A 15,875-nucleotide genomic window follows, 5' to 3' on the forward strand; every position below is an offset into this window, starting at 1 on the left:
ACACACACACACTCACACTAACTGGGACGGGCACCTGGGCAACACACACACACACACACTCACTAACTGGGACGGGCACCTGGGCAACACACACACACACTCACACTAACTGGGACGGGCACCTGGGCAACACACACACACACTCACACTAACTGGGACGGGCACCTGGGCAACACACACACTCACTCACTAACTGGGACGGGCACCTGGGCAACACACACACACACTCACACTAACTGGGACGGGCACCTGGGCAACACACACACACACTCACACTAACTGGGACGGGCACCTGGGCAACACACACACACACACACACACTCACTAACTGGGACGGGCACCTGGGCAACACACACACTCACTAACTGGGACGGGCACCTGGACAACACACACACACACACACACACACACACACTCACTAACTGGGACGGGCACCTGGGCAACACACACACTCACTAACTGGGACGGGCACCTGGACAACACACACACACACACACACACACACCTGGGATGGGCACGTGTGTGTGAGACAGAGGGACGGGTCTTACCTTGATGGTTTTGGCCTGCAGTTTGAGTCCATTTAAAATACTTATGGCTTTTTCTGCATCTTTGGGCTCCACATAGTTCACAAACCCGTAACCCAGACTCTGACCTACACACACACACACACACACACACACACACAGAATGGACTATTTCTACACAAACACTCGCCAAGACTGGCACTCTGACATATTTGTGTGTATTTGCGCCGAAGTCCAATTTTCTGTAAAAAGCAGTTCAAGCTCTATTATAGCTCTATTATAGCTCTAGCTTTATTATAGCTCTAGTTCTATTATAGCTCTATTATAGCTCTAGCTCTATTATAGCTCTAGTTCTATTATAACTCTATTATAGCTCTAGCTCTATTATAGCTCTAGTTCTATTATAGCTCATAGCTTCATAGCTCTAGCTCTATTATAGCTCTAGCTCTACTATAGCTCTAGCTCTACTATAGCTCTATTATAGCTCTAGCTCTATTATAGCTCTAGCTCTATTATAGCTCTAGCTCTACTATAGCTCTAGCTCTACTATAGCTCTATTATAGCTCTAGCTCTATTATAGCTCTAGCTCTACTATAGCTCTATTATAGCTCTAGCTCTACTATAGCTCTAGCTCTACTATAGCTCTATTATAGCTCTAGCTCTATTATAGCTCTAGCTCTACTATAGCTCTATTATAGCTCTAGCTCTATTATAGCTCTAGCTCTATTATAGCTCTAGCTCTATTATAGCTCTAGCTCTATTATAGCTCTAGCTCTATTATAGCTCTAGCTCTATTATAGCTCTAGCTCTATTATAGCTCTAGCTCTACTATAGCTCTATTATAGCTCTAGCTCTATTATAGCTCTAGCTCTATTATAGCTCTATTATAGCTCTAGCTCTATTCTAGCTTTAGTTCTATTATAGCTCATAGCTTCATTATAGCTCTAGCTCTATTATAGCTTTATTACAGCTCTATTATAGCTCATAGCTCCATTATAGCTCATAGCTCCATTATAGCTCTATTCTATAGCTCTATTCTATAGCTCTAGCTCTATCATAGCTCTATTATAGGTCTATTATAGGTCTAATTCTATTATAGCTCTATTATAGCTCATAGCTCTATTATAGCTCTAGCTCTATTATTCTAGCTCTATTATAGCTCTAGCTCTATTATAGCTCTAGCTCTATTAAAGCTCTAGCTCTATTATAGCTCTAGCTCTATTATAGCTCTTGCTCTATTATAGCTCTATTATAGCTCTAGCTCTATTATAGCTCTAGCTCTATTATAGCTCTAGCTCTATTATAGCTCTAGCTCTATTATAGCTCTAGCTCTATTATAGCTCTAGCTCTATTATAGCTCTAGCTCTACTATAGCTCTAGCTCTACTATAGCTCTAGCTCTATTATAGCTCTTGCTCTATTATAGCTCTATTATAGCTCTAGCTCTATTATAGCTCTAGCTCTATTATAGCTCTAGCTCTATTATAGCTCTAGCTCTATTATAGCTCTAGCTCTATTATAGCTCTAGCTCTATTATAGCTCTAGCTCTACTATAGCTCTAGCTCTATTATAGCTCTAGCTCTATTATAGCTCTTGCTCTATTATAGCTCTATTATAGCTCTAGCTCTATTATAGCTCTAGCTCTATTATAGCTCTAGCTCTATTATAGCTCTAGCTCTATTATAGCTCTAGCTCTATTATAGCTCTAGCTCTATTATAGCTCTAGCTCTATTATAGCTCTAGCTCTATTATAGCTCTAGCTCTATTATAGCTCTAGCTCTATTATAGCTCTAGCTCTATTATAGCTCTATTATAGCTCTAGCTCTATTATAGCTCTAGCTCTATTATAGCTCTAGCTCTATTATAGCTCTAGCTCTATTATAGCTCTAGCTCTATTATAGCTCTAGCTCTATTATAGCTCTAGCTCTATTATAGCTCTAGCTCTATTATAGCTCTAGCTCTATTATAGCTCTAGCTCTATTATAGATCTAGCTCTATTATAGCTCTATTATAGCTCTATTATAGCTCTAGCTCTATTATAGCTCATAGCTCTATTATAGCTCTAGCTCTATTATAGCTCTAGCTCTATTATAGCTCTAGCTCTATTATAGCTCTATTATAGCTCTAGCTCTATTATAGCTCATAGCCTCATTATAGCTCATAGCCTCATTATAGCTCATAGCTTCATTATAGCTCATAGCTCTATTATAGCTCTAGCTCTATTATAGCTCTAGCTTTATTATAGCTCTAGCTCTATTATAGCTCTAGCTCTATTATAGCTCTAGCTCTATTATAGCTCTAGCTCTATTATAGCTCATAGCTTCATTATAGCTCATAGCTTCATTATAGCTCATAACATCAACAATAGCAGGTTGTTAAACAATATCTTTTAACCAGGCATAACTGATCTACTGTAGATTGTATTGTCTTTCTATTGTGTCTGACGTGTATCGAGCAGCACTTCGGGTCGTGCTTGTGTTAAAGCTGAGGTGTGTGTTACAGCTGCGGCGTGTGAGAGCTCATAGCTCTATTATAGCTCATAGCTCTATTATAGCTCTAGCTCTATTATAGCTCTAGCTCTATTATAGCTCTATTATAGCTCATAGCCTCATTATAGCTCATAGCCTCATTATAGCTCATAGCTCTATTATAGCTCTAGCTTTATTATAGCTCTAGCTCTATTATAGCTCTATTATAGCTCTAGCTCTATTATAGCTCTAGCTCTATTATAGCTCTAGCTCTATTATAGCTCTATTATAGCTCTAGCTCTATTATAGCTCATAGCCTCATTATAGCTCATAGCCTCATTATAGCTCATAGCTCTATTATAGCTCTAGCTCTATTATAGCTCTAGCTTTATTATAGCTCTAGCTCTATTATAGCTCTAGCTCTATTATAGCTCTAGCTCTATTATAGCTCTAGCTCTATTATAGCTCTAGCTCTATTATAGCTCTAGCTCTATTATAGCTCTAGCTCTATTATAGCTCTAGCTCTATTATAGCTCTAGCTCTATTATAGCTCATAGCTTCAATATAGCTCATAGCTTCATTATAGCTCATAACATCAACAATAGCAGGTTGTTAAACAATATCTTTTAACCAGGCATAACCGATCTACTGTAGATTGTATTGTCTTTCTATTGTGTCTGACGTGTATCGAGCAGCACTTCGGGTCGTGCTTGTGTTAAAGCTGAGGGGTGTGTTACAGCTGCGGCGTGTGGGAACTGCGGCGTGTGTTAGAGCTGAGGTGTGTGTTAGAGCTGCGGCGTGTGGGAACTGCGGCGTGGGTTAGAGCTGAGGCGTGCGTTACAGCTGTGGCGTGCGTTACAGCTGCGGCGTGCGTTACAGCTGCGGCGTGTGTTACAGCTGAGGTGTGTGTTACAGCTGCGGCGTGTGAGAGCTGCGGCGTGGGTTAGAGCTGAGGCGTGCGTTACAGCTGCGGCGTGTGAGAGCTCATAGCTCTATTATAGCTCATAGCTCTATTATAGCTCTAGCTCTATTATAGCTCTAGCTCTATTATAGCTCTATTATAGCTCATAGCCTCATTATAGCTCATAGCCTCATTATAGCTCATAGCTCTATTATAGCTCTAGCTCTATTATAGCTCTAGCTTTATTATAGCTCTAGCTCTATTATAGCTCTATTATAGCTCTAGCTCTATTATAGCTCTAGCTCTATTATAGCTCTAGCTCTATTATAGCTCTATTATAGCTCTAGCTCTATTATAGCTCATAGCCTCATTATAGCTCATAGCCTCATTATAGCTCATAGCTCTATTATAGCTCTAGCTCTATTATAGCTCTAGCTCTATTATAGCTCTAGCTCTATTATAGCTCTAGCTCTATTATAGCTCTATTATAGCTCTAGCTCTATTATAGCTCTAGCTCTATTATAGCTCTAGCTCTATTATAGCTCATAGCTTCAATATAGCTCATAGCTTCATTATAGCTCATAACATCAACAATAGCAGGTTGTTAAACAATATCTTTTAACCAGGCATAAACGATCTACTGTAGATTGTATTGTCTTTCTATTGTGTCTGACGTGTATCGAGCAGCACTTCGGGTCGTGCTTGTGTTAAAGCTGAGGGGTGTGTTACAGCTGCGGCGTGTGGGAACTGCGGCGTGGGTTAGAGCTAAGGCGTGCGTTACAGCTGTGGCGTGCGTTACAGCTGTGGCGTGCGTTACAGCTGCGGCGTGCGTTACAGCTGCGGCGTGTGTTACAGCTGCGGCGTGTGTTACAGCTGCGGCGTGTGAGAGCTGCGGCGTGGGTTAGAGCTGAGGCGTGCGTTAGAGCTGAGGCGTGCGTTACAGCTGCGGCGTGTGAGAGCTGCGGCGTGCGTTAGAGCTGTGGCGTGCGTTACAGCTGCGGCGTGTGTTACAGCTGCGGCGTGTGTTACAGCTGCGGCGTGTGTTAGAGCTGAGGTGTGTGTTAGAGCTGAGGCGTGTGAGAGCTGAGGCGTGCGTTACAGCTGCGGCGTGTGTTACAGCTGCGGCGTGTTACAGCTGAGGTGTGTGTTAGAGCTGAGGCGTGTGAGAGCTGCGGCGTGGGTTAGAGCTGAGGCGTGCGCTAGAGCTGCGGTGTGTGTTAAAGCTGTGGTGTGTGTTACAGCTGTGGCGTGCGTTAAAGCTGTGGTGTGTGTTACAGCTGCGGCGTGTGAGAGCTCATAGCTCTATTATAGCTCATAGCTCTATTATAGCTCTAGCTCTATTATAGCTCTAGCTCTATTATAGCTCTATTATAGCTCATAGCCTCATTATAGCTCATAGCCTCATTATAGCTCATAGCTCTATTATAGCTCTAGCTCTATTATAGCTCTAGCTTTATTATAGCTCTAGCTCTATTATAGCTCTATTATAGCTCTAGCTCTATTATAGCTCTAGCTCTATTATAGCTCTAGCTCTATTATAGCTCTATTATAGCTCTAGCTCTATTATAGCTCATAGCCTCATTATAGCTCATAGCCTCATTATAGCTCATAGCTCTATTATAGCTCTAGCTCTATTATAGCTCTAGCTCTATTATAGCTCTAGCTTTATTATAGCTCTAGCTCTATTATAGCTCTATTATAGCTCTAGCTCTATTATAGCTCTAGCTCTATTATAGCTCTAGCTCTATTATAGCTCTAGCTCTATTATAGCTCATAGCTTCATTATAGCTCATAGCTTCATTATAGCTCATAACATCAACAATAGCAGGTTGTTAAACAATATCTTTTAACCAGGCATAACCGATCTACTGTAGATTGTATTGTCTTTCTATTGTGTCTGACGTGTATCGAGCAGCACTTCGGGTCGTGCTTGTGTTAAAGCTGAGGGGTGTGTTACAGCTGCGGCGTGTGGGAACTGCGGCGTGTGTTAGAGCTGAGGTGTGTGTTAGAGCTGCGGCGTGCGTTACAGCTGCGGCGTGTGTTACAGCTGAGGTGTGTGTTACAGCTGCGGCGTGTGAGAGCTGCGGCGTGGGTTAGAGCTGAGGCGTGCGTTACAGCTGCGGCGTGTGAGAGCTCATAGCTCTATTATAGCTCATAGCTCTATTATAGCTCTAGCTCTATTATAGCTCTATTATAGCTCATAGCCTCATTATAGCTCATAGCCTCATTATAGCTCATAGCTCTATTATAGCTCTAGCTCTATTATAGCTCTAGCTTTATTATAGCTCTAGCTCTATTATAGCTCTATTATAGCTCTAGCTCTATTATAGCTCTAGCTCTATTATAGCTCTAGCTCTATTATAGCTCTAGCTCTATTATAGCTCTAGCTCTATTATAGCTCTATTATAGCTCTAGCTCTATTATAGCTCATAGCCTCATTATAGCTCATAGCCTCATTATAGCTCATAGCTCTATTATAGCTCTAGCTCTATTATAGCTCTAGCTCTATTATAGCTCTAGCTTTATTATAGCTCTAGCTCTATTATAGCTCTATTATAGCTCTAGCTCTATTATAGCTCTAGCTCTATTATAGCTCTAGCTCTATTATAGCTCTAGCTCTATTATAGCTCATAGCTTCAATATAGCTCATAGCTTCATTATAGCTCATAACATCAACAATAGCAGGTTGTTAAACAATATCTTTTAACCAGGCATAAACGATCTACTGTAGATTGTATTGTCTTTCTATTGTGTCTGACGTGTATCGAGCAGCACTTCGGGTCGTGCTTGTGTTAAAGCTGAGGGGTGTGTTACAGCTGCGGCGTGTGGGAACTGCGGCGTGGGTTAGAGCTAAGGCGTGCGTTACAGCTGTGGCGTGCGTTACAGCTGTGGCGTGCGTTACAGCTGCGGCGTGTGTTACAGCTGCGGCGTGTGTTACAGCTGCGGCGTGTGTTACAGCTGCGGCGTGTGAGAGCTGCGGCGTGGGTTAGAGCTGAGGCGTGCGTTAGAGCTGAGGCGTGCGTTACAGCTGCGGCGTGTGAGAGCTGCGGCGTGCGTTAGAGCTGTGGCGTGCGTTAGAGCTGCGGTGTGTGTTAAAGCTGTGGTGTGTGAGAGCTGCGGCGTGTGTTAGAGCTGTGGCGTGCGTTACAGCTGCGGCGTGTGTTACAGCTGCGGCGTGTGTTACAGCTGCGGCGTGTGTTAGAGCTGAGGTGTGTGTTACAGCTGCGGCGTGTGTTACAGCTGCGGCGTGTTACAGCTGAGGTGTGTGTTAGAGCTGAGGCGTGTGAGAGCTGCGGCGTGGGTTAGAGCTGAGGCGTGCGCTAGAGCTGCGGTGTGTGTTAAAGTTGTGGTGTGTGTTACAGCTGTGGCGTGCGTTAAAGCTGTGGTGTGTGTTACAGCTGCGGCGTGCGTTAAAGCTGTGGTGTGTGTTACAGCTGCGGCGTGCGTTAAAGCTGAGGCGTGCGTTAGAGCTGTGGCGTGCGTTAGAGCTGCGGTGTGTGTTAAAGCTGTGGTGTGTGGTACAGCTGCGGCGTGCGTTAAAGCTGAGGCGTGCGTTAGAGCTGTTGCGTGCGTTAGAGCTGCGGTGTGTGTTACAGCTGTGGCGTGTGTTACAGCTGCGGCGTGTGTTAGAGCTGCGGCGTGTGTTAGAGCTGCGGCGTGCGTTACAGCTGTGGCGTGCGTTAACGCTGTGGTGTGTGTTACAGCTGCGGCGTGTGTTACAGCTGCGGCGTGCGTTAGAGCTGAGGCGTGCGTTAGAGCTGTGGCGTGCGTTAGAGCTGCGGTGTGCGTTACAGCTGTGGCGTGTGTTACAGCTGCGGCGTGTGTTACAGCTGCGGCGTGTGTTACAGCTGCGGCGTGTGTTACAGCTGCGGCGTGTGTTACAGCTGCGGCGTGTGTTACAGCTGCGGCGTGTGTTACAGCTGCGGCGTGTGTTAGAGCTGCGGCGTGCGTTACAGCTGTGGCGTGTGTTAGAGCTGCGGCGTGTGTTAGAGCTGCGGCGTGCGTTAGAGCTGCGGCGTGCGTTAGAGCTGCGGCGTGCGTTAGAGCTGTGGTGTGTGTTACAGCTGCGGCGTGCGTTAAAGCTGCGGCGTGTTACAGCTGCGGCGTGCGTTAGAGCTGTGGCGTGCGTTACAGCTGCGGCGTGTGTTACAGCTGCGGCGTGTGTTACAGCTGCGGCGTGTGTTAGAGCTGAGGCGTGTGTTACAGCTGCGACGTGTGTTACAGCTGAGGCGTGCGTTAGAGCTGTGGCGTGCGTTACAGCTGCGGCGTGCGTTACAACTGTGGCGTGCGTTACAGCTGCGGGGTGCGTTACAGCTGCGGTGTGCGTTACAGCTGCGGCGTGTGTTACAGCTGCGGCGTGTGTTACAGCTGCGGCGTGTTTTAGAGCTGCGGCGTGTTTTAGAGCTGCGGCGTGCGTTAGAGCTGCGGCGTGCGTTAGAGCTGCGGCGTGCGTTAGAGCTGTGGTGTGTGTTACAGCTGCGGCGTGCGTTACAGCTGCGGCGTGTGTTAGAGCTGAGGTGTGTGTTAGAGCTGAGGCGTGTGAGAGCTGCGGCGTGGGTTAGAGCTGAGGCGTGCGTTAGAGCTGCGGTGTGTGTTAAAGCTGTGGTGTGTGTTACAGCTGCGGCGTGCGTTAAAGCTGTGGTGTGTGTTACAGCTGCGGCGTGCGTTAAAGCTGTGGTGTGTGTTACAGCTGCGGCGTGCGTTAAAGCTGAGGCGTGCGTTAGAGCTGTGGCGTGCGTTAGAGCTGCGGTGTGTGTTAAAGCTGTGGTGTGTGGTACAGCTGCGGCGTGTGTTACAGCTGCGGCGTGCGTTAAAGCTGAGGCGTGCGTTAGAGCTGTGGCGTGCGTTAGAGCTGCGGTGTGTGTTACAGCTGAGGCGTGTGTTACAGCTGTGGCGTGTGTTACAGCTGCGGCGTGTGTTAGAGCTGCGGCGTGTGTTAGAGCTGCGGCGTGCGTTAGAGCTGCGGCGTGCGTTAGAGCTGCGGCGTGCGTTAGAGCTGCGGCGTGCGTTAGAGCTGCGGCGTGCGTTAAAGCTGCGGCGTGCGTTAGAGCTGCGGCGTGCGTTAGAGCTAAGGCGTGCGTTACAGCTGCGGCGTGTGTTACAGCTGCGGCGTGTGTTACAGCTGCGGCGTGTGTTACAGCTGCGGCGTGTGTTACAGCTGCGGCGTGTGTTACAGCTGCGGCGTGTGTTAGAGCTGCGGCGTGCGTTACAGCTGTGGCGTGTGTTAGAGCTGCGGCGTGCGTTAGAGCTGCGGCGTGCGTTAAAGCTGCGGCGTGCGTTAGAGCTGCGGCGTGGGTTAGAGCTAAGGCGTGCGTTACAGCTGCGGCGTGTGTTACAGCTGCGGCGTGTGTTACAGCTGCGGCGTGTGTTACAGCTGCGGCGTGTGTTACAGCTGCGGCGTGTGTTACAGCTGCGGCGTGTGTTAGAGCTGCGGCGTGCGTTACAGCTGTGGCGTGTGTTAGAGCTGCGGCGTGTGTTAGAGCTGCGGCGTGCGTTAGAGCTGCGGCGTGCGTTAGAGCTGCGGCGTGCGTTAGAGCTGTGGTGTGTGTTACAGCTGCGGCGTGCGTTAAAGCTGCGGCGTGTTACAGCTGCGGCGTGCGTTAGAGCTGTGGCGTGCGTTACAGCTGCGGCGTGTGTTACAGCTGCGGCGTGTGTTACAGCTGCGGCGTGTGTTAGAGCTGAGGCGTGTGTTACAGCTGCGACGTGTGTTACAGCTGAGGCGTGCGTTAGAGCTGTGGCGTGCGTTACAGCTGCGGCGTGCGTTACAACTGTGGCGTGCGTTACAGCTGCGGGGTGCGTTACAGCTGCGGTGTGCGTTACAGCTGCGGCGTGTGTTACAGCTGCGGCGTGTGTTACAGCTGCGGCGTGTGTTACAGCTGCGGCGTGTTTTAGAGCTGCGGCGTGCGTTAGAGCTGCGGCGTGCGTTAGAGCTGCGGCGTGCGTTAGAGCTGTGGTGTGTGTTACAGCTGCGGCGTGTGTTACAGCTGCGGCGTGTGTTAGAGCTGAGGTGTGTGTTAGAGCTGAGGCGTGTGAGAGCTGCGGCGTGGGTTAGAGCTGAGGCGTGCGTTAGAGCTGCGGTGTGTGTTAAAGCTGTGGTGTGTGTTACAGCTGCGGCGTGCGTTAAAGCTGTGGTGTGTGTTACAGCTGCGGCGTGCGTTAAAGCTGTGGTGTGTGTTACAGCTGCGGCGTGCGTTAAAGCTGAGGCGTGCGTTAGAGCTGTGGCGTGCGTTAGAGCTGCGGTGTGTGTTAAAGCTGTGGTGTGTGGTACAGCTGCGGCGTGTGTTACAGCTGCGGCGTGCGTTAAAGCTGAGGCGTGCGTTAGAGCTGTGGCGTGCGTTAGAGCTGCGGTGTGTGTTACAGCTGAGGCGTGTGTTACAGCTGTGGCGTGTGTTACAGCTGCGGCGTGTGTTAGAGCTGCGGCGTGTGTTAGAGCTGCGGCGTGCGTTAGAGCTGCGGCGTGCGTTAGAGCTGCGGCGTGCGTTAGAGCTGCGGCGTGCGTTAGAGCTGCGGCGTGCGTTAAAGCTGCGGCGTGCGTTACAGCTGTGGCGTGCGTTACAGCTGCGGCGTGCGTTAACGCTGTGGTGTGTGTTACAGCTGCGGCGTGCGTTAGAGCTGAGGCGTGCGTTAGAGCTGTGGCGTGCGTTAGAGCTGCGGTGTGCGTTAGAGCTGCGGCGTGTGTTACAGCTGCGGCGTGTGTTACAGCTGCGGCGTGTGTTACAGCTGCGGCGTGTGTTACAGCTGCGGCGTGTGTTACAGCTGCGGCGTGCGTTAACGCTGTGGTGTGTGTTACAGCTGCGGCGTGCGTTAGAGCTGAGGCGTGCGTTAGAGCTGTGGCGTGTGTTAGAGCTGCGGCGTGTGTTACAGCTGCGGCGTGTGTTACAGCTGCGGCGTGTGTTACAGCTGCGGCGTGTGTTACAGCTGCGGCGTGTGTTACAGCTGCGGCGTGTGTTACAGCTGCGGCGTGTGTTACAGCTGCGGCGTGTGTTACAGCTGCGGCGTGTGTTACAGCTGCGGCGTGTGTTACAGCTGCGGCGTGCGTTACAGCTGAGGCGTGCGTTAGAGCTGCGGCGTGCGTTACAGCTGTGGCGTGTGTTACAGCTGAGGCGTGTGTTACAGCTGCGGCGTGTGTTACAGCTGCGGCGTGTGTTACAGCTGCGGCGTGTGTTACAGCTGAGGCGTGTGTTACAGCTGAGGCGTGTGTTACAGCTGAGGCGTGTGTTACAGCTGCGGCGTGTGTTACAGCTGCGGCGTGTGTTACAGCTGCGGCGTGTGTTACAGCTGCGGCGTGTGTTACAGCTGAGGTGTGTGTTACAGCTGTGGCGTGTGTTACAGCTGCGGCGTGTGTTACAGCTGAGGCGTGTGTTACAGCTGCGGCGTGTGTTACAGCTGCGGCGTGTGTTACAGCTGAGGCGTGTGTTACAGCTGAGGCGTGTGTTACAGCTGCGGCGTGTGTTACAGCTGAGGTGTGTGTTACAGCTGCGGCGTGTGTTACAGCTGAGGTGTGTGTTACAGCTGCGGCGTGTGTTACAGCTGAGGCGTGTGTTACAGCTGAGGCGTGTTACAGCTGCGGCGTGTGTTACAGCTGCGGCGTGTGTTACAGCTGAGGCGTGTGTTACAGCTGCGGCGTGTGTTACAGCTGAGGTGTGTGTTACAGCTGCGGTGTGTGTTAGAGCTGCGGCGTGTGATAAAGCTGGGGTGTGTGTTAGAGCTGCGGCGTGTGATAAAGCTGGGGTGTGTGTTACAGCTGCGGCGTGTGTTACAGCTGCGGCGTGTGTTACAGCTGCGGCGTGTGTTACAGCTGAGGTGTGTGTTACAGCTGTGGCGTGTGTTACAGCTGAGGTGTGTGTTACAGCTGCGGTGTGTGTTAGAGCTGCGGCGTGTGATAAAGCTGGGGTGTGTGTTAGAGCTGCGGCGTGTGATAAAGCTGGGGTGTGTGTTAGAGCTGCGGCGTGTGTTAAAGCTGCGGTGTGTGTGTTAAAGCTGCGGTGTGTGTGTTAAAGCTGCGGCGTGTGTTAAAGCTGCGGTGTGTGTGTTAAAGCTGCGGTGTGTGTGTTAAAGCTGCGGCGTGTGTTAAAGCTGCGGTGTGTGTTAGAGCTGCGGTGTGTTAAAGCTGGGATGTGAGCGATGAGACGCACCAGTGATCTTGTCCCGCACAATCTTGCAGGACTCGATGTCGCCGATGCTGCCGAACAGACTCTTCAGCTCGTCCGGCGACATGTTCTGCGGCAGGTAGTTCACGATCAGGTTGGTCTTGCTGTCGTCTACGGGTGACGTGCAGATCGACTCGTCACACACCCTCACACACTCCATGGCGACGGTCACCTGTGGCCAAAACAGGAAGTGACATCAGATTAACCCTTCAAACATTACCTCGTCGCGCACCACGTTTGAAGATCGGAGAAACAATATTAGAGAACTCAATCAGAGATGATTTTCAGCAAAAAACAAGTTGTGAAATGCGAAACTATTCGTTTTAAAATGACCAACAGGAGAGTGTGTGAATAACAGGAGAGTGTGTGAGGAGGGTTATGTCACGGCTCAATACCTTCGCTTCACACTGTAAAACATGATTTCTTAAGCCGTCGATTCGCCAGAAAACACTGACAATAAAAGACCAAAGTTGAGATTTTAAAAAATTCAAACGAAGATCACGACGATTAATCAGAAAGAGCATTATTTTTGACCCAGCTAAAGATAATTGTTTAATAAAGGACAATAACATAAATATGAATGTAAAACATACAAACTAGCCTCAATGCCACAAAACTCCCATTAAGATTTCAGTTATTAGCTTTAATTAAAATGATGAAAACAGGTTTTTGGTTGCATTAAACGGCTCTATGAAGCATGATACATGATACAATCTTTATTTGAAGCATCAAGTTTCTTTCAAAAGTTGATTTGGTGTTTTTGATCGTTACTGTAGACATCAGTGTTTATATCTGAACTACAGACTTTTATCCCAGTACTTCTGCTATAATATGAATGATTGTAAGACAGAAATATTGATACTGTGAGTAGGCCTGTCGCGATAGTCAATAAATCAATTAATCGCATGATAAAAAAAATTAGCTCGATAAATGAGCTTTCTGTCCGCGATAATTCCATTTGCATGCTTGTTTGTTTTCCTCGTCTCTCTCTCACTCTACCAAATAGACTGGATGACCACTCTCGGTTCCTTAGCGTATAGGAGGAGGGAACCCTCTTGTCAGTTGCATGGTCTTTGTGTGGGGAGGCGGCACCACGGCGCTTGTCATCACATGGTCTTTGTGTGGGGAGGCGGCGCCACGGCGCTTGTCATCACATGGTCTTTGTGTGGGGAGGCGGCGCCACGGCGCTTGTCATCACATGGTCTTTGTGTGGGACAGCGCGGCGGGACTGCCTGCGGTGACTTCCGGGAGAGAGAGAAGACGCTAGTTGTGAGTTGGAGAAAAAAAAAAAGAAAAAGATGGAATTGGTTTCAAAGCCAAATGCGACAGTGAGCCCGATCTCATGAAAATGCGTATCTATACAACGAATGTTATTTCTCATGCCATTTATATGGCAAAAATAGTTTTTGCGTGCATATGATACGCACTTTATGGCATGTAGCCTAATAGCCTACGCACGCCCCTAATCCTAACCAAGTATTTCCAGTGCGTAGCATATACACGCAATAAAGTGTGTCTCCGTCTTCCCGACAGTAAGTTACATAATCACTCGGGAGTTTATTTAGTCGACAAAGTAACAGGAGGACACTGCAAAATGGTGTGATATGGCCCGTTGAAGCTTTTTTATTTTTTATTTGTTTACAAAGGTCCTAACCAGCAGTTTTGCCTGTTATGGAATGTATCACTATTTATGTCTGAGCCTAATGTTTAATATTTTTTTAAAGTGCAATTTTTTTTTACATCCATTTTATTTATTGTTTTTGGTATTTATTCAAGTGAATTTTTTTTGTTAACAGACACTGAGAGTCCATTGCTTTTATAGTTTTTGGTTGTTTGTTTGTTCACTTTTTGTGGATATTTAAAATGTTTTCCTTTTTCAATGTTTAATATTCTTAAGAAATACCTCGCGTCTGCTGTGAGTGTGTTTGTTTGATTCGGTGCGATAAGCTCCGTCTTAGCCATATATTTCTTTGTTTTGAACCATCATTTTACTACCATTTCTAGTTGTTTATACTACTACATTTTACCCAACATCTCAGATTAACCTGACATCGCTAGCTTTTGTTATTAGTACTACTAGCACAAAACGCTAGTAATTCGCTAGCCTGTTAACGCGCCACCCGTGCGCTCAGCTATTTTATTTATTTATTTTTCTCTCGCGCGTCCGCGCCTTTGAGTTCATAAAAAGCTCAGGTGAGTAAGAATCAGTCAACAAACACGGTGAGTAATGTCTTGTCCTGTTATTGTCACCTGCACTTCATGTCACATGTTTAGTATAGGCTTCTCTGTCGACAATATAGGATTTATATGTGATAAATGTAAGGAGACAGTTAGGTTGACAGAAGATTTCAGAATTAGAAACACGCATCTAAACTTTAATTGAGGATAGTAAGAGTGCTAGTGCTTTAGATGTTTTGGATGCGCATAGCATAGTGAACTCTTTACATGAGTCGGTTCTGGCTGAAGTAGAGCCTGTGCAGCCGGGCAAATGGGTGACAGTGAGGGATCGCTCTAGTCGCGGATCTAAAAACCACTCTTCCGTTCCGATTACCATAACAAATCGATTTGCCCCGCTCAGTGAAACACCCACTGAGAATGATTGTGCCCTAGTTATTGGCGATTCTATTACACGGAACGTGAAAATAGAGACACCAACCACCATAGTCACATGTTTGCCGGGAGCCAGAGCGCCTGACATCAAAGCAAATTTAAAAGTGCTGGCTAATGCTAATCGTAAATTCTCTAAGATCATTATTCATGTCGGCACTAATGATGTTCGACTCCGCCAGTCGGAGATCACCAAAATTAATATTAAAGAGGTGTGTGAACTTGCAAGTACGATGTCAAGGACTGTAATTTGCTCTGGCCCCCTTCCTGTTCGCAGGAGTGATGAGATAGTTAGTAGATTGTGTTCGCTTAACGGTTGGCTGTCTAAGTGGTGTCCGCTTAATAATATAGAATTCATAGACAATTGGAAAAGTTTTTGGGGCAAACCTGACCTGTTGAAAAGAGATGGTATTCATCCCTCCTGGGATGGTGCTGCTCTTCTCTCTAGTAATATGGCTCATAGTCTTAGAGCTCAAACATGACAATCTGGGGCTCAGGTCAGGAAGCAGACAGACTGGCTAAACCGACTGTCTGCTAGCGGCCTCTCGTCACCAAGGTCAGATAAATCCCATCACATAGAGCCTCTTTCACCTAGCTATCATCATATAGAGACTGTGTCTTTTTCCCGAACTTGGAAATCCAAAAAACGTTTCAACCCAACTAAGGTTAAAAATTTAATTGATGTTCAACAAATAAAAAACAGCTATAATACAGAAGAGCAAATGCTAAAGCTTGGGTTGCTGAATATTCGATCGCTTACTTCAAAAGCACTCGTTGTTAACGATATGATTTCAGATAATAACCTAGATGTGCTGTGTTTGACAGAAACCTGGCTAAAACCAAACAATTACATTACTTTAAATGAATCAACCCCGCAAGATTACTGTTATAAACATGAGCCTCGTCTGAAACGCAAAGGGGGAGGAGTTGCTGTAATTTATAGTAATAGTTTCAATACCACTAAGAAATCAAGTTTTAAATATAATTCTTTTGAAGCATTGGTGCTTAATGTAAAAATATATAGTGTAAACGATAAATCACGTTTGAGATTTGTGCTGGCTACTGTATACAGGCCACCAGGGCACCATGCAGACTTTATCAAAGAATTTGCGGACTTTCTATCAGAATTAATATTGACTGCAGATAAAGTACTAATTGTTGGTCATTTTAATATACACATCGATAATGAAAAAGATGCATTGGGATTGGCATTTAAAGACATTGTA

General features: G+C 47.2%; 1 protein-coding gene across 1 annotated transcript in view; it reads right to left on the bottom strand.

The window, feature by feature from the left end:
* Positions 1 to 15,875, bottom strand: part of LOC308687053 (ELAV-like protein 2) — a 48,876-nt gene that overhangs the window by 26,015 nt on the left and 6,986 nt on the right. Inside the window, exons 2-3 of the mRNA XM_081359272.1 lie at positions 12,028 to 12,214; positions 549 to 652 (exon numbers count right to left, since the gene is read on the bottom strand). Of these exons, the coding sequence (XP_081215398.1) occupies positions 549 to 652; positions 12,028 to 12,202 (279 nt within the window). The 5' untranslated portion in view covers positions 12,203 to 12,214. The remainder of the gene's footprint in view (positions 1 to 548; positions 653 to 12,027; positions 12,215 to 15,875) is intronic.

The sequence above is a fragment of the Scardinius erythrophthalmus genome (genome assembly GCF_964197995.2).
Source record: "Scardinius erythrophthalmus genome assembly, chromosome: 2".
Classification (NCBI taxonomy): Eukaryota; Metazoa; Chordata; class Actinopteri; order Cypriniformes; family Leuciscidae; genus Scardinius; species Scardinius erythrophthalmus.